Source organism: Acomys russatus, chromosome 12, assembly GCF_903995435.1.
Source record: "Acomys russatus chromosome 12, mAcoRus1.1, whole genome shotgun sequence".
In the NCBI taxonomy this organism is placed as follows: Eukaryota; Metazoa; Chordata; class Mammalia; order Rodentia; family Muridae; genus Acomys; species Acomys russatus.
In genome coordinates, this window is record NC_067148.1 from 41,004,197 (window position 1) to 41,023,284 (window position 19,088).

A 19,088-nucleotide genomic window follows, 5' to 3' on the forward strand; every position below is an offset into this window, starting at 1 on the left:
TAAAGAACCAGCCAGGTGCAGTGGCGCATGCCTGTAATCCCAGTACTCAGATCTCTGTGAGTTTGAGGCCAGCCTGGTCTACAAAGGGAGTCAAGATTGCATAGAGAAACCCTGTCTCAGGGGAGGGAGGGAGGGTGGGGTGAGGTGGGGGAGGGGGAAGAACCACCTTTCCAGTTTCTTAGCCTGCTAGAGCTCACAGGTTAGGATCTGGGACAGTGGCCACAGCTCCTCAAATTCCTATGGTCTGGCAGAGCAGTGGTAGATTTCAACACAGGAGCACGTGGCAGGTGTGTGTTAAGTACAGGCTTCTAGCTCTAAAGACTGCGTATGTCTGGATGGTTCAGCACATAGCAGCCACATCTGAGTTGCAGAAGTGTGCCCTGACACACGACCCAAGTTATTTCCCCTATCTTTCTTTCTTTTTTTTTTTTTTCTTTCTTTCTTATTTTCAGGCGTCTCTGGGTTCCAAGAGGAGGGTCTGCTGAGTGCTTGGTATTCTTCTCCCTGTTGATGCTGTCTGGGCCGTAGGGCACCATGCCCACTGCCAGGTTCCCATGGTGTTTAGTGCTCCATAGAAGGACCTTGCACATAACTTTGGTTTGTCTAATCTCTAACTCCCCCAGCTGCCAAGACCAACAGCTAAACCAAGGCTTTGCTTTCAAGGCAGGAGATGCACCCACCACCACCAGATGGGTGCTTCTCAACCGTCATTTTCCCATCACCCACCAGACACAATTTGTTTACAGACCTCCTTTGGTTATGGGCACTCCCAAAGGGCAGAGTCTGTGTACCCAGCCTTCACGAAGGATGCACACATTCCCAGAGGGTTAGTAGAAGCTTAAAGAGGCACAACTGAGCTTTAGAGGGACCAAGGTACCTGAGAGCCCAAAGGTGGCCAGGGATGTCACCTGCCATTCCAGCTCTTCGTTACTGATCTCGAATACCACGTTGGCGTCCTGGAAGAACTGGTCCATGAGGAATCGAATATGGTCCAGGTCTCCTGCAACCAATGCAGCATGGAACTCGAGCTCGGGAGTCCCAGCTCTGGCTTGAGGCTCTTTGCTCATTTTCTGAAAGATCTTCAGCTTTCTTCCAAGCGCCTCTGGCTGTCTCTCCATTGCAGAGCAACTGATTTCAGGATGGGTTGGTTCTTTAGCAGAGGAAGATGGCCTTATGAAGAGTGGGCTATTTCTATTGCCATTACTCAATTGTCCTCTACTTGGAGCCCCATGGTAGTGTATTTATAACTTCTGTGGGCTCTGATATGATAATGGTTACTTGATATGACCATGGTCATGTGACCACTGAGATGTCACAGTGTTTACTCACCTCTGTGATTGTATAGATGCTAACGCCAAAGGGAAAAATGGTTCTGCCCACCTCAGAGCTGCTCTATACACGTGACGTCAAAGAAGATACCAGCCACATACATTTCACCTCACAGATAGACTCAGCATTTCTCTTACTTACTGTCTGGCCAGGTGACCCAAGCCTTACACAAGTCACAGAGACTCAAGCCAAGGTTCTAGAAAGCAGGGAAGGTCATGCAGGGCTTGGCAGGGTTAGATTCTCTGAAAGGAGACCAAGACAAGTCATAGCCCGATGCTGTGATGGGGAAGCCTAAATTGCAATGGAGACCTCAGGACACTGGAGATGCTCGGACCGTTGGATGTCCACTGAAGAGGATTTCAGGCACAGAGTAGAGCTGGCTCAAGAGAATCCACATGTGCTGCAGGCAGCAGAGCTGGAGGGTGGGACTGGAGCTCAGACGGGAGCTATGGAGCTGCAGGCTTAGGTGTTTGGTCTTTCACAGCTATGCCTTGCTTCTTCCTCCCTTTTGGACTGGGGTGTGTATTCTGTACCATTGGGTGTTGGGAGAGTACGGCTTGCTTATTTTACAGAGGCTCTTGGTTAAGAGCTTATCTTGAGGGCTCAGCAGGTCAATGCCTGTTTCACAAGCCTGGCAATCTAGCCCAATCCCTGAAACCCACATAAAGGTGGATGCAGCAAACCGACTCCACAAAGCTGTCCTCTGATCTCCACGTACTCCCTGACCCACAAACACAATAATAAGAAATAAGAAAAGAGAAAACCAATTTGTCTTGAGTCTCAGATGAGAATTTGAACTTTGGATGATCTCTTCTCTCTCTCTCTCTCTCTCTCTCTCTCTCTCTCTCTGAATGTGTGCATGTGTGGTGTGTGCATATGTGTGTTTGTATTTGGGTATGTAGGTCTGTGCATACATGTAGACTGCACACGCATGTGGAGGCCTGAAGTTAATACTAGCTCTCCATTTTGTTTATTGATTCAGTATCTTCTAAATGAATCCAGAACTCACTAACTTAGCTAGTCTTGGTAGCTGGCTCGCCCAGGCTATTTGCCCCTCTCTCTGCTTTCTCAGCACAGAGGTTACACGCAGCCTTTGTGCCTGTCTGGCATTCCATGGACATCTGAGGATCTGAACTCGAGTCCTTGCTTTTGTTTGGCAATTGCTTTATCCGCTGAGGCAGCTGTTCAGCCATGGACTTTTGAACAGTGTTGGGACTATTAAAGACTGCGGAGAATTTCAGGAGTGCACTAAACGCACTTCGCATCATGAGATGGAAAATGAAGCTTTATGCCCAGGGGTGGAGGATTAGAATTTAAAACGAGACATTTGGGTGTCAAGCTGACAATGGGCGGAACAGCGACAGTTAATTTTCATTGAATAGGTTTAGGATCCCCATGGACACAGCCCTCTGGGTGTGTCGACAAGGGGGTTTCCCACACAGTGTCACTGAGGAGGGAAAACCCACCTTAAGTGTGGGCAGCACTGTCCCATTGGCTGGAGTCCTGGGCTGAGAAGCACCAGTATTCATCTCTCTCTGCTTCCTGGTTGTGGACAAGATACGAGCAGCAGCCCATGCTCCTGCAACCCTAGCTAGAGGCACCCTTACAGTCATACCCTCCCTGCTATGCAGACTTTGCCTTCAAACTTTGAGCCCAAATAAATCCTCCCTTTGCTAGAGAGGCTGGAGGAGGAGCTTGGCACCACCCCTCTCCCCCCATTCCAGCAGCAACATTGTTTCCAAGTCTTCCATTCTCCAAGTTCAGGCACCACAAGATTGTATTTTGCTGAAATGGGTTGTATTTTGTTTTTGTTTTTGTTTTTTCAAGACAGCGTCATGCCTGGCTTGAAATGGGTTGTAATCAGATCCACTTCTAGAGGGCTCCAGCGCAGCTCTAAGATGAGGCAACTTGAACTTGCCCCTCACTTTAAACTGAAGGATGTTTTCCAACCTGTTGTAATCTGTCACTGGAGTTTTTTTTTTTTAAAAAGGGGGGGTCAGAGGTAAGTCTCCAGATAAAATGAACTATGCACTAGGCTAAATTTAGCTTCCTCTGTGTTTTAGTTCCCTCCGTGTCTGAGTTGGAATTTAGTAGCTAGGGAGTAGTGCTTTTAAAAATAACTCCTGGCAGACAGTGTCACCTTTGCAAATGGGACATGAAGATGATGTCACAAGACTGGCAGAGAGCTGACCTTCTCCTCCTCCTCCTCCTCATTATTATAGAATGAGAATAGAAACACTGTTGGCTATTATATTAAATAAACAAACCAACAAACTTGGAAACCAACCCATTCATTCCTTTAGTCATTGGCCAAACATAGTTACGTTTCAGGGTTTCCTGTTAGGTTTTGGAGGTTCAGAGATAAAAACCCCATCTACAAGGATCACACAGGAAAATAAATCAGTGTGTGGAAGACCCCAACAGGAGCCATTCAGAGGTCCCCCCACCAGCTGTGGGAAATCCTTTAGGGGTGTGACTCACACTCCTTTCTGACCCAATGCTCTGCGTTAGGCTCCTTACCTGCTTCTGCCTCTAAATGACACTGCTCATGCGCACTGGCTTGGCCAAGTGTTCCCACATGCTCAGCCTCATCCTTTCCGACTCGGTCAAAATCAATGCAAAGCCCGAGGACACTACTCAGGTTTTGCCTTCTTTGCCAAGTCTGGTTCACATGGAAACCCAACTTTTAAAAAATGTAAATTTGTGTGTAAGTTGCTGAAAATCCATCAAAACCTGAGAAACTATGGTAAAACAGAAGGATCAAAAGACTCACATAGAGGAAAGGAACATCACACTAGGTCTGGATAAGCCTCTACTGGATTTGGAACAAGATGGTCTAGGGATGTTTAGAAAAAAAAATGGTGTTGTTTGTAGATCTGGGGGTCAGGAGGAGCCTATCAAGGTGAGCAAGACAAAGTGTGTGTGATTGGGGTGTGATTGTAACTGTGCAGTGAGGTGAGGTAAGGGATGTGTGCGCTCCAACCTGAGATGGGTGGTATTCTGAAGAATTCTGAGAAGATGTCAAAGTACAGTTCTTTTAAAAAGAAAACCTGGCCGAGTGATTCACAGCGGAGAAGTACCTCGCATGATGTCTCAGAGCAGTGCCTAACACTTTGGTTGCAAAATGAAATCACCCGAGGAGCTATAAAAGCCAGGACCCCAGCCTGAAGACTCTTGAGCTTGCTGGGCTGCAGCCTGGCCATGGTGAGCACTGGGGACTCTGAGCACTTCTCTCTGCAATCAGGCTGAGCCACATCGGCTGGGAACACTGCAGGACGTTGCTTCCCTTCAGGCCTGCCCTGCACGTCCACCGTCCACCGAGTGGTGACTTGTGTGAATGTATTAAGGAGAAATGGGGTGCATGAGGCAGTCAGGTTCCAAATGACCTCAGCAGGCCAGGGCAGTGGGCTGATTCAGTCAGAATTCCAAGGCAGTCGGGGGGAAAAATGCCAGGCCCCCTCCTGAACTGAGGGCCTCAGGCTCCTGCTTGCTGTCTGAGTCCTCCTGTTTGTGGCTTTTCTGTCTTGTTGGCAAGCTCAGAGGTAGTTGGTGCCAAGGCATACTGATGTTTGCACCAGATTTAGGTGACACAAATGCAGCAAGTTATCTGGAGTTATTTTAAGCCATCAAAGCATATCTGTAGAGAAGTGACTTGTGTCAATCCAAGTTCACTGACTTGGGCTTTTAGAACCCTGCGTCCCTTCCTGGAGTCCCTGAGCAACTGAGCTTTGCTGCCCACAGTGGTCTCCTTTGATCTCTGTTTGGAGCTTGTGTACATCGGCTCTGCCTTCACACTGGCCCAGAGTTGGGTTGACTTTCCCGGCCAGTGTCTTGTTTCCCAGTTAGGTTATTAATTCAACATTTATTGACATTAGCAGCCACGCTGAAGACGAGAGCGGGGTTCTCACATCGCACACAGCCTTAGGAGACCTTTCTCTTCAGTTCCTCTTCCTGAGTCTTGGGCACCGCCATGAAAGTCTTCCATCTTGTCCTGGAGTGAGTTTCCATAGATGCTATGACCAGGGAGCTGATCTTACCTAGACATGCTTCTGAATGCTGTTCTCTCTCAGGGAGAGAGTTGCTAAGGGGCTTAATCTGCCCCGAGCAGCAGGTTTAATAATTTAATTTCTTTAGACGAACTAATATACCACTTTGTGTGGTAAACAGTGGCAGGGCAGGAAACAAATAGAATGGAGTGAGCATGGAGTGACTGCAGGAGGAAGGAGGGGAAAGTCTAAGCAGGAGGGGATGCCCAGCTTTTGTCTGAATGACAGAATGAGGGGGTCATCTTTCCACTCTTGGGACTTTGTGGAGCAATCCAGCCATGATGAATGCTGGGCTGGTGGTTTGATGACAGGGCCAGCCTCTTTCTCTTCAGCAGCAACGTTCTATGTGTCCCAGGCAAGAGGAAGAGTGTCTAGAGTAGCAGGACTCTCCTGCCATCTTCCCATGCTCTCTAGGTAAAAGCAGAGCTTGGCTCCCTTCCTGGACCACTGGAAAGCGTCTGGCTTCCTGGAGCATCAAGTTTCCAAGTAAGTGAAAAGTTGAAGGGGCAAGAAGTCACAGTCTGTCTTTCTTTCTTCTTCTCCTTCTCCTTCTCCTTCTCCTTCTCCTTCTCCTTCTCCTTCTCCTTCCTCTTCCTCTTCCTCTTCCTCTTCTTCTTCTTCTTCTTCTTCTTCTTCTTCTTCTTCTTGTTTTTCGAGATAGGGTTTCTCTGTGGAGCCCTGGCTGTCCTAAATTCACTTTGTAGACCACACTGGCCGGGAACTCACAGAGAGCCACCTGCCTCTGCCTCCAGAGTGCTGGGATTAAAGGCGTGCGCCACTGCGCCTGGCTCAGGAAGTCACAGTCTTGTGATCACATCGGAGACTTTGCATGGTCTCTTAAACATGTTCATTTATAATGCCGGCCCAGTCAGTGTGCCCCTTTTTATACATGGCTGCTGTGGTGGCCCCAGGTATTTAAACAGTTGGTTCCCAGTTAGTGGCACTCTTAGGGAGAGGTGATGGAACCTTCAGGGTATGGAGCCTTATTGTGGGAAGTAGATCACTGGGATAGGCTTTGAGAGTTTGTAGCCTCACGCCATTTCCAGTTTGCTCTGTCTGCATCCTGTGTGCAGTGGAGACGTGATCTCTCAGCTGCCTGCTCCAGCTGCCTGTTGCTACACCTTCCCCACCATTACGGCATATAATCCCTGGAAACATATGCCCAGATAAAGTTGCTTTTGGTTATGGCATTTTACCGCAGCAACAGAAAAGCATCTGATACTGCCACCTCCTAGGGTTCCATTGGGTGCTATGCTGATGGTGCGTCTTCCAAAATCCGCACGGCTGCAGGTGGGATCGTGGGCTTCTTTCACTGTCCCTTTCTGGGCATATTCTCTCTGGAAGTTTCTGAAGGCCACCTCCCTTCATCCCACTTTCTATTTTATTTGTATGGCTATGGTCTTAAATGGGAAAGGCGGCAGGTGCGCGAAGCTCCATATTTTGACTTCCAGGATGCATCTATCCACGCTCCTCACACAGACATTAATGCGAGGAATGTTAAAGTGCCTTAACCTCGTCTCTGAATGACAGTGTGAACACAGCACACCTCATTTAACAAAACATTAAAACATTTACTCCCTCAGATCAAGTGTATCTATTAATAATGACTTAAATTATCTGTACCAATTTCACATTATTAAGAAATCTCATTTCCACCGTGCAGAGGAACACAATGGGGGCAGGGAGAGGAACACAGCACCCCTGTAACTTATTTTCTCTACGTGCCACACAGCCCAGCACAGATAATGTAAAGTTACAAGGTCCAGCCCCATCACTGACTGAGCCAAAGGTCAAGTGCCATAAGCACTGACATCCCAGAGTGGTTTTGTGGTACCCAAGATGCAAAGGTGCCCTTGAGTGTGAGTTGCCACTATGGCTAAGTGCAGGGTGGAACTGCCAAATACTTCTCATGCAGGACCATGTGGCATCAACTCCTGCAGGCCATTTATAGACCATAGGGACAGTGCTGGAGGGCCGATCAGAAGAGCATTCCGTGCTCAAGGAGGCCACGTTTTCCTTGCAACTGTCCTGGGGATTTAATGACATGGTAAAATTGCAGCTTCTGCCTCTTGAGACAAATTGCACATTTAGCCTGATTGTTTTCTATGAATCTCACACAGGGAGCAGGATGCTTCTCTCTTGAAGTTGGTTTGGTCTGATTGTTGTGCGGATCGAGCTCCGTGACCCGGTTTGAAGCCAGAAGTTCCTGGGGTCTCTTACTGGTATTTTACAAAGGCCCAAGGGGGCAAAGTAAAGCCAGTGTCATGTGATGAATGGGAGCTTTTTTGGTCTTTTTTATTGAAAGGATTTTTTTGGTCACATTCATTTATTTCCTTAGTGTGTGTGCATATGATCGCACATGAGTGCTTGTGCCAGCAAGCACCCAAGCAAGCACTATGGGGCATGTTTGGAGCTTAGAGGAAACATTTGGTGAGAGTCTATCCTCTCCATCCACCATATGGGTCCAGGGACTGAACTCAGTTTGTCAGGTCTAGGGATTAGCACCTTTGTCACTCAGCTGTCTAGCTGGCCTTGGGCTTATTTCTTATTGGCACAACAGGAAAATTGTATAAGCTAAATGAATATTAAACTCACACATCTAAATTTACTAATTTAAAGTGAAAGTTGTGTGGTTGGAGAGATGGCTTGGTGAGTAGAGTACCGGCCAGTAGGAGGACCTGAGTTCAAACCCCTGGCTCCCATGTAAGTGCCTGGCGTGGTGGGCATGTCCAACAGTCTGTACTGCTAGTGCTCTGGGCGGAGAGAGGGGATACCACAACTGTGGGTTCAATCAAGAGAGCTTGCTTCAAAATATAAGATGGAAAGCAATCAAGGATGAGAGCCAGCATCAACCAACCCCTGCCCTCCACATCCACTCACATACACAGGCTCCCCACACACATGAACATACATGTGTATACCAAACATATATACACATGGCGACAATGTAAGTTAGGGCTGGGGATGTAGCTCGGTTGACAGAATGCTTGCTTGGCATGTAACAAGCCTGGAGTTCATACCCCAACACCGTATAAAGTGGTGTGATGGAGCATGCCTGTAGTCCCAGTACTTAGGAGGAGTCCCAGTCCCAGAAGAAAGAGGACTGGCAGTTCAAGGTCACAGTTCAAGTTCATACTTCAAGGTCATCCTCAGCTACACACTGAGTTGGGGGAAGACTGAACTAAATGAGAACCTACCTCACAAAAATACAATGTTAGCTAAAAAGTCTTCTTGCTTGTTAACTGAAAGAGTTCCTTAGATAACTGCGTCTTGGAAGTCCGTTGATGAGGATAGAGGGTTTGTTTGTACCTGACTGGAAATGCATGCGAATGCAGCGTGTTATTGTATACAGAGCATGCTTCAGTTACAAGCAGCATACGGATAGATAGTGTGGGAGCTCCTGGCTCGACGGATTGTGAATTTAGAGGGAGATGGGCAAGGCAGCCATTAGCAGCCACTGGAATTGCATCCTCAGAGGCCTAAGCATTTGTGCTTTGGGTACCTCATGTAAGGTAAGGCTTCAAAGTCACTGGACTCCAACAGCAGGCACCTCCCAAAGGTGGCCCCTGAGCAGAGCAGTGGGAAGGTGATGTGTGTGTGTGTGTGTGTGTGTGTGTGTGTGTGTGTGTGTGTGTGTGTGCGCGCGTGCATGCATGCTTCCTCCCTGATTGCTGATGGGGAGCAAACCTCATTCTTTTGATTGAGAAGGAGGCACACTGCTATGGTGCCTGGCAACAAGGGTGCCATCTGAAAGGTGGCATTCTGGAGTCCAGGTGGAAGGGAGATAGGTGGAAAACAAACAAGCCTGGCAGTGGGCCTTGGGGCCTCTAAGGAGGACTTGGTGCTCTTGTCAGCGCAGTCAGAATCTGCCTGACTTGGCTGTAGACAGCCACCTCACCCACTAGGATCCTCTCCAGTGTCACCAGGGAGTAATGATGGCTGCAGGTCCCGACAAGCCCATGAGCTCCAAAGCTGCAGGGTCAGAACCGCGTCAGCGTGCCTCCACCAAGCATGCTTTCTAGGTGTTGATGTCAGCCAGTGTCCCATGAGTCCAGCTCTCCCAGTGTTCCACTGTGGACCCCTGGCCTCCCTGGCAGGAGGAATGGATACACTGCCAGCACCCAGACAATCTGAAGGTCTCAGAGAATGAGAGGGTTTCAGGACTGACCCCCTTGCAGAAGTATAGTTTAGTTAGTTTCCTAGCCACTTGAGGTGAAGGGCCAGGGCTTTCTTTTTCTTTTTTCTTTTCTTTTTTTTGGGGGGGAAGAGTTCCCAATTTGTTACGTACTTGATTCTTTTTCTAAAAATCCACTGAAAAAATAATTACTGGAAAACACAAAATGAAAGCAGACTTAGAAGTCCATGAACCATACCAGTGAAATTGTGCCATTGCATCAAATTGCTGGAAACATTTCTAAAGGCCAGCAGTCAGTGTGAGTGTTAAACATTTCCCAGCAGGCTCAGGGCAGCACTAGAGTGTGGATCAGCTTTTGGAGCCATACCTGGCAGGTGAAAGGAGACTGAGAAGGGATGGCTGGGGTGGGCAGGTCATCCAGTGTTTGCTCTAAAACTTAAACCATGTGTTGTTGCATACAGGGTGCCAAACTTTCTTCTGTGAAGCCTCAGACAGTAAGTGGTTTAGGTTTTATGGCCCACATGGTCTTTATGGCAACTACTCAGCTCTGCCTTTGGGTTATAAAAGCAGCTGGAGATTATTTGTAAATGAAGAAGGTGGCTGTGTGCCAATAAAACTTTATTCATAAAAGCCAGTTGGCTGACTTCTGCCTTGGGCAGTAGGGGACTGTTTTAGTTTCCTTTCCTGTTGCTTTGATTAAACAAAACAAAACAAAACAAAACAAAACAAAACCCTCTGGAGCAAATCGATTTAAGACAGACAGATCTTACTCTGGGCCACAGACCAAGAGCAAAGGTCATCGTGGTGGGGCAGTCAGGGTGGCAGGAGCTTGAGGCAGCTGTCACATCACATCCTCAGTGAGAAGCAGAGGGTGATGGCTGCATGCTGCTGCTCAGCTCCCTTTCTCCACTCGTACAGTCCAGGACCCCAGCCAGGGAATGGTGCCGCCCACAGTGGGCATGCCCATAAGGAGCGTCTACCAGGAGATTCTAGTCTGTCAAGTAGGCAAAGAACAACAGCTGTCACGGGAACCTTTGCTGGTTTGTGGGAAGGGGCACTGTACCAAGTCATCCCCAAATCTGCCCTCCATTACAAGGTGAGTGTGACTCTCCCACGGTAACCACAAGCCCACACACCTAGATGCACCATCCCCTCCCATCTCTGTCTTGGGTGTGCTGAACTTGGATCTGTAAATTCATATCTTTCACCACGCACTCTGGAAAATGTGAGGTAGTTATTTTTTGGGTCTTTCTGTTTTTCTCCATTGTGTCTGTTTCTTAGATCCTGTCTGTGTATATCTGATTTGTGTACTATGTGACAGTCCACGGCCATTTTACTTTCATTCCTTTTCTTTTTAGGCTAACAACCAACAGATCAGCCCCAGTTTCAAGGGAGGGGGTCATTCTTGGGCACATGGTGTTGTCAAAAGGATTTTTATCAGTAAGGGAGGGAGAGGTGGGCAAGTAGAGCTCGTGTGTGTTCTGGCACCAACCTCTCTACTCCCACCCTTCCTATGTATGTAAAAGAATTTTCAGGGTTTTTATTTTTTCCCAGATCATATGATCCCACTCCTCTGCCTAATGGCTGCTCACTATGTTTTCGACAAATGTCAACACTAAAACCTTGGATCCTGGTCTCACAGGGCAACCCAGACTCTCCTCTGATGTCTACCTCTTTCCTTCCTGTTGGGTCCCACTGCCTCATACAACGTCTCATACCCCATCTGCACTGCACCTGCTGAGTGACCTTGCTTTATCATCATTGCTTTTCGACAACTGCTCATCCATCCAAGGCCAACCTGAATATCCCATAATCCACCTGGTCTGTAATACTGTCTACTAAGCGAGGTCCCCCTTCAAGATCCAGCTCTGGATGTTGGTGTCAAAGGCAAGGGCAAAAGAGACCAGGAAGATGGGATTTGTCTATGGAGAGCTTGCCTGCCCTGCCATCCCACCTTTGCTGTGTTTCCAAGGCAGAACACTATAGCCGAAGCCAGAGTCATCTTCTTAGAAGGCAGAAAACCTCGTCCTATTTTCCCTCCTTTCCTTTTGTTCTTCCCAAACGAAACTCTCCAGCATGCTTGGCAGTGATGCTAATGGGAGGGTGCCATCAGCATACATTACCGTTTTATTAGTCTGTTTCTCCATTTTGATTCTGAAAATATCCTGATTTAGCCTAATTGCAATTTCACTGTGTTCCACAGGCAGGGACAGTTCGTCCTGGGTGTGTGTGTGTGTGTGTGTGTGTGTGTGTGTGTGTGTGTGTGTGTCGGGGGTGGGGTGGGGTGGTACGACAGTGGGAGGAGATGCGGCCCGGTAGGATTTTTTTTTCTTCCTGCCCATATGTCTTTGAAGCTGGACCATTAGCTGTAAGGCCATGCATTTCATCTCTTCACAGTGTGACTCAACCTGCTTCTAGGACAAATAAATGCCTAGAGTGTGCGTCTTGCAGAAAGCAAAGAAACACTGTAATTCTAGGTATTTTTTCGTGTTATCTAAATCAGGAGAGGCTGCTGCAGCCATCTTATTCCTAAATAATTTAACTATATTCAAAGATAATCTGATGTTATTGTAGGAAAGTGTATTTCTAATAAATTCCACTTGATCTGGGTGAATCAATTCAGGCGGTACATAATTGAGTCTGTTAGCAAGGACTTTAGCAAGAATTTTGCAATCAGCGTTAATTAAGAAGATGGGACAATAATTTGTGCATAATTCCGGATCTTTTCCTGGCTTGTGAATCAAAGTAATAAGAGCAATGCTCAGGCTGGTGGTGGGATAGTGTCATTAGGTTCTGATTTATAAGTACTTAGAAAGGTTTAATTTCATTTTGCTGCAAGCAGGGCCTCCCAGCCCCCACAGTCTCTGACCGGGTGAGCAGCAGAGTCGGTGGGGAGCGTCTCCATCGCCTTTCCCTGCCACGGGTCACCTCCTGCTCTTAGTTTTTGCTCTTATTCTCTAGATGAGACTCTCAGGCATTTGTCCTTCCTTCTCTCCTTCCTTCCTTTCTTCTTTTCTGAAGTCTTTCAATGAAATGTTCAGAACTATTTTGTTGTAGGCATGTGTGTAACGCATCTGCATGCATGGATGGTGCTGTTAAAATATGCATCCATTGGGAACCATCGCAAATGGTAACATCTTCAGTGGGGAAAGTGCCTTTCTGGACTTTCCTGGACGCTGCCTTTAGATGGGCAGACAGCATGAACCCGGGCCGGAGGCAAGGAGCATCCATGCTGTCCTTGTACCTGGCCGTTGATTAGTGAGTGAACACAGTGAGCTTTTGTGTCCTGCCTAGGGCAGTCCCAGCATGAACTCTAGGCATCGTGGGGTACCAAGGAGAGCACTGGATACCTAGATATGCAGTGGCTGGGAGACCTCAGCTGGGTAGCTTAACACCTCCCTCAGCGTGGGAAGATAACACTTCTTGGGGAGTGTGTAGAGAACAGCAGGTCAGTGTAGCATCTTCAATTTCTTTCTCTCTGTCTCCACGGGAGGATGATTGCAGGCCTGGCACACTCTGCTGAGGTACTTACTTGTTCTCCTTGGCCTCGTAGCCATAATGGCTTTGGCTCATTCTGTGCACACGAATGTGCACCCAGGTTTCCTATCAGCTGTTCAGGTAATACTACTGCTCCCCATTGACCCAAAACTAGTCATTGGAGTGCTCTGCTGAAGGCAGGGGATGGTCCGCACAGAGCTCTGTGGGAAGGACTGCTCAGGAAGAACATCTCCGAGGGAAGGGCTGCTCAGGAAGGCAGGCTGGCTGGGAGCAGATGACGTTAACCTCCTCCATGAACACCAGTCCTTCTCAGAACCCTAGTCAGCCCAGTTTGCAGGGAGCCTCGGAGATACTGGTCTTATTTTCTTTTTCAGTGAGGAAGTTAAGCTTCAGAGGGATGAATTGACATTTTCAATGCTCATGGACAGTGGCAAAGTGAGAGCCTGGGTCGCTTCACTGTTAAGACCTTTGGCCTTCCCACTATGTCATTGGTCTGAGATGCCATTACCACACTCGCTGGCCATAATGTCTCAACTTCAGTGACTCACATGGTGTCCCTCTTCACATGGAAGGAAGTATGACACACATGGTGGCCTGGTGGATATGTCTAATTGTCATGGTGCCTTCAGCATCCAACCTTGGGTGAGAAGTCCCATTCACAGTTGGTCCCCATTTTCACATGTGTGCACATACATGTCTGTTGCATGTTTATTGGCACTCATTCCCACCTATAGATGCAACAGGGGAGATCTCTTAATAAAAGCCCAATTAGTATTAGCTTTCCCTTGGATGCTTAAATATCATTGCCCTAAACACAACAGAATACATCTGTCCCTTTATTTCCATCAGGAATTCAAGTGGCATCTTGACTTGTATATGATGTGCCCTCAGCTGAATCACAGAATGCTGATACCCTTAATAATAGCAATTAGTAATCAGTTGTTTCTTAAGTAGTGCGATTATGGCAGTTACTAAATTGAAGGGTTGGTGCATTTGAGGGGTTAGGTGGGTCTTGACACCCTCCTCTCAGCCACCCTTTATCCCTCTCTGTGTCCCAGTCAGTAGGGGAAGGAGCAGGAACAATCATGCACTTGTCATGAACAATTAATAGCAGGAGGCTGGCTTTGGCTTGAAGTAGAACGAAACATTTCTCTCCAGAAAAAAGCACCATTAGTAGGGTCCACATCTACCCAGTGCAGTGCCAACAGAGGAGCTTGGCTGGTCCATGCCAGCAGTATACCCCATGTCTAAGTTTCTTCTCAAGGCTGAAGCCCTGTTCAAGGATATAAAGTGTGAGGCCAGGGAGAGATATGTGAGTTTGGCATATCTGGTGACATTAAAAAGAAAAGGCTCAGAGAGACAGCTCAGTGAGTGAGTAGAGTGCTCGATGCAGCTCACCAGGATCCAAGTTCAGATCCTGAGCAACCACATACAAAGCCAGGCACAGTGGCACCTGCCTGAAATCTTAGCACCTTAAAGCCAGGCTTTTGTGAGCCATCCTAATTAAACTCATTAGGACGCACACACACACACACACACACACACCACTCCACATATACACGCATACCCCATGCATACACACACATTTTACACACATCCCACACACATACACACACCACGCATATACCCACATCACAGAAATATACACACATACCACACACGTATGTGCGCGCGTGCACACACACACACACACACACACACACACACACACACACACACCAAGGACAACCTGATTGGGAAGAGTAATGGGATCAGCAAGAGTGTGAGGGAGTCAAGAGAAGTAGATGTGAATATGATCTAAATACATTATATGCACACACACAATGTCATGATGAAACCCAGTATTACAGGTAATAAATATATGTCATAAAAAAGCTTGGAAAAAGAAACAAATAATATAAAAGAAAACCAAAAGCTTGCTAAAAATAGTGGCTGGTCTCTTTCTGTCTCTGGCTTCTGACTCACCATGAGACTGCTCAATCCTGAGTTCCACCTTGATACTGCAGGCCACGTTATGTCAGGCAGTCAAGGGGATGAACAGCTAAGTCGCCCAGTCCAGCACACCCAGGCTCTCAGACTGGCAGCTCAGGTAAACTCCTGTACTTTGTAATCATCCCGCACCAAGCATTTTGTTACAGCAACAACAGAAAACAGACTAAGCCTGCCATGCTCTTCAGTAACAAATGGAGGTGAAGGGTGAATGTTCCTGCAGGAGGTGGCGAGGTGGCCATCTGGATGAGCAGTGTGACCTTTCAGAGAGGTGACCTCCCTGAATGGTATCTGGAAGGAGGCTGGTGATAAAGATGAGCAGGGGAGGTGGACAGGGAAGCTGATTGAGAGTTCTTCTGTATAATAAATACAGAGGCACACATAGACACAGATACACACACACACACACACACACACACACACACGCATGCACGCATGCACGCACGCACGCACGCACACACGCACACGAGTGGCCTACCAGGCAATGAAGGATTATCCTCACACCCTTATTAAACTGGCAATTTCCGTATGGATTTTCAAAACTGACAATTCTCATGCTGGCAGGGGCCATGGCAAAACATGTTTCTGTACTTCCTTTTGGATTTTGGAAACATATCCCGAGAAGATTTTATACTCATGAACAGTTATAGGGCTCCAAGGAACTTATCTAAAGGAAAGTGCTGTATACGAATGAAAGCATACAGGCGGCATCAAAGACTTAGATGACAGCATTGTTTATAGGAACAGTAGCCTAAAGACAGTCTTCCTCAGGCATTTGGTTCAAGGGTTTTGTAGTTAATCTCCATATGTGATGGGTTTAGAAAACTCATGCAGGTACATGGATTTATTTTACTTTTAATTATGTATGCATATGTATAGTAAATAAATTAATAAAAGTGTGTGTGTGTGTGTGTGTGTGTGTGTGTGTGTGTGTGTGTGTGCGCGCACATGAGTGCAGTGCCTGAAGAGGCCAGAAGAGGGCATGCCAGATCCCCCCTGGAACTATAGGCAGTTGTCAGTGTCTGACTGACTTGGATGCTGGGAACCCATGGCAAGAACAGGACGTGCTCCTAACCACTGAGCCATCCCCCCAGCCCCTGCTGTCAAATCTTTTTGGATATGAAAAAAGACCATCAAATGGCAGTGGGTCTGTGAAACTTACAGCCATGAGTGGATGAAGGAGGAGAGAGATGGCCCTGAGAACAGCCTGTCCCGAGCAGAGTAGAAACTCGGCTTTTTTCTCTATTGTTTTTGTGTGATGCTGAGGTGACACGCCCATGTCCTCGGCCCTGCAATAGGCAAGTGTGTAAGCATCGCTGAGGATGAAGTCGCCTGTGCCACACCCTAAGAACAGCATGACAGTGCAGCCAAAACTGGGACAGAGGGGACATCTCACTCATGCCTGGCAACTAGAAGTCACAGAAACTGCCAGAACAAAAGCCACCAAGATGTGACACAGAAAGGGATGTCTATCTGCCCAGTGGCTGCCTTTCCAGTGCAAGCAGACTGGCCTTGGTCACTTACAGGCTTAATCTGACGTTGAGGGGATGGAGCCCAGAGTCCCGGTCATGCTAGATGAGTGCTCTACCATCTGGTGGCACCTGCAGCCTCACCCTTGTTTCTGATCTTTGCAGTGACATCTTATGTAGTTCTCCACTGTCTGTTGTGGTTTGAACGAAAATACCCCCCCACACACACACACACGCACATAGGGAGGGGCACGATTAGGAGGTGTGGCCTTGGTGGAGGAAGTGCGTCCCTGAGGGCAGGCTTTGAGGTTGAGGCGCTCAAGCTAGGCCCAGCGTCTCACTCTTCCTGCTGCCTGCCCTCAGCTCCTTCTCCAGCACCACGTCTGCCTGCATGCCGCCACGCTTCCTGCCGTGACGACAATGGACTGAGCCTCTGAACTGTAAGCCAGCCCCAATGAAATGACTTCCTTGCTGTGGTCTGGTCATGATGTCTCTTCACAGCAGTTAGAAAACAAACTGAGATGCTATCTTTACAGTGTCCCCTCGCCACCCATTCTTGAACTCTCCCGCAAACCACCAGTGTCCACCTGCCACGATAGTTACTGTCTTGGGGGAGTCTCCCCATTTCTTATTTAGTTTAACACATAGTTTGTCACATAGGAGAAATGGATGTCAAGGATGCAGCTCCACCGTCTGAGCCCTCGCCCTCTCTCCAGGGCAGACCCCAGAATGCGTTAGTAATTGGCCTGTGGCCCTCTCTGCACTTACCTAGCAGTGCGCCTGTGGGCAGCTGGGCCGAGGGCTCCTTCATCCAGTCGTCGTTAGCCAGCTCTATCACGGCGTCCACGGGCTCCACCTCAGTGCAGATCAGCTCCTGCACAGTGTCCTTGTCCCCAGTGGCCAGGGCAGACTTTAATCTCCTCACTAAGTCTGAGCTGAGGGGGTAATCTGGTACTGAGTCCCCACCGGACATTGTGGTGTTCCTGTGCAGGGGCCAGCCTTCTGCTCTTCCTCTAACGCATGTCCAAAGTTAGCCCTGTCCCCGGAGCATAATGTGTGGCTATAAATAGAACCAGGGCTGGGTTACTGTCGGGGGGGGGGGGGGGGGGGGGGACCAAGTTCCTTCTGCCTTGCCTGCAGGTCTGAGGAATCCTTTTCCCTTTCCTGAGCCACTGTACAAGCTGCGGGAGAGACGAGCAGTGGGCAGTTCTGTGTGTTTGGAGAAACTCCAGAGGTGACTTTGTTTGAGAGGTTTAGATCAATTACTTTTCTTATTGCTGTGATCTGTGACCTGTGACCTGTGACCTATGACCTGACAGGAAACAGCTTAAGGGAGGGCTGATTTTGGCTCACAATTAGAGAGACTACAGTCCATTACGGCAGGGAAAGCATGGTGGCAGGAGCATGAGGCAGCTGGTCAAATCTCTTCCACAGCCACTAAGCATGGAGCAGACAGGAAGTGAGATGTTGCTAAAAGCCCTCAACGCCAGCCCTTGTGATTCACTTTCTCCAGTGAGGCTCCACACCCTTCCAAAGCAGCGCCACCAACTGGGGACCAAGTGTTAAAACACATGAGCCCCTGAGGACATTTTACATTGAAACCACACCGCTGTGTAGCTTGAACTGAACTTGAACCTGCCACCCTCCCAACGTCAACCTCTGGAGTGCAGGGATGACAGTTATATTGTCGACTGTTTCCTTTCTCAGAACGTAGGCTACTGAAATCCATCTGAACTGCTCCATCCTCGGTCCTGGCGTTAAGAGTCTTGAGTTTGTCCTTCCACAGATGGTTTGCTCTGAGGCTGGGGAGTGGTCGCAGGGACTAGTGAGTGTGGGGAAGGACTGTCCAGAAACACAGCAGCACTGTGCAAGCCCCAAATCAGAAGGGAGGTGAGGGCCCAGAACTTGTTAGGCAGATAATAGGATGACAATGTCTCAAAATACGGCCCTCGCCGATCTTAATTACCCAGCGATCTGCTGGGTGGCTAATCAGCGGCACACACACTATGCTAATGATCCTGGCTAATTTTGTTATAATGTAATCCTTTATCAAGGCTGTGATGTATAAATTAGGAATTGAAATGTAACTAACACAAATTATATTTAAGGCAACATGCATTTCTTTATTTCAGTACGAAATTTCTTATCTTGGCTTTTTCTTTGATGAACTTTCCCTTGTCTCCCAGCCCATCCCCGCATGATATGAGGAAGGAAGTCAGTAGCTCTAGCCCCTGACCCCTGACCCCTGACCCCCCAACACATTTATTTCTCCTTCAATGGTTGTCTCTGAAAGGCTCACAACACATAAAGCAACCTTGGCGGGTAGATTCGGGATTCTTTGCTCTTTTTAAACTTTTAAACAGTCACTCATGGGGAAAAAAGCCTAATATTTGAGGGGAACTGTTCTTTTTTTTTCCTTTTGTCATTGTATGTGTGTGGTGTATGTCTACATTTGTGAGTTTTTGCGTTGATGAGGCCAAGCATTGACTTTGAAGGTGCATATGTGCTTTGTGGGTAAGCATGCACAGGTGTGTGTGTGTGTGTGTATATCTGTGTGTGTCTGTTAGTGTGTGTATGTGTGTGTGTGTATATATCTGTATGTGTGTGTCTGTGTGTGTCTGT

At 47.9% G+C, this 19,088-nt stretch overlaps 1 protein-coding gene across 2 annotated transcripts in view; it reads right to left on the reverse strand.

Annotated features, from left to right (window-relative positions):
* Asb18 (ankyrin repeat and SOCS box containing 18) overlaps positions 1-17,460 on the reverse strand; it is a 58,279-nt gene extending 40,819 nt beyond the window's left edge. Inside the window, exons 1-2 of one of the 2 annotated variants that reach the window (XM_051154320.1) lie at positions 17,235-17,460; positions 878-1,000 (exon numbers count right to left, since the gene is read on the reverse strand). In XM_051154320.1, coding sequence (XP_051010277.1) covers positions 878-1,000; positions 17,235-17,439 — 328 coding nt within the window. In that variant the 5' untranslated portion in view covers positions 17,440-17,460. The remainder of the gene's footprint in view (positions 1-877; positions 1,001-17,234) is intronic. The other variant, XM_051154321.1, reaches the window with a different exon arrangement.
* Between the last annotated feature and the right edge of the window lie 1,628 nt (positions 17,461-19,088).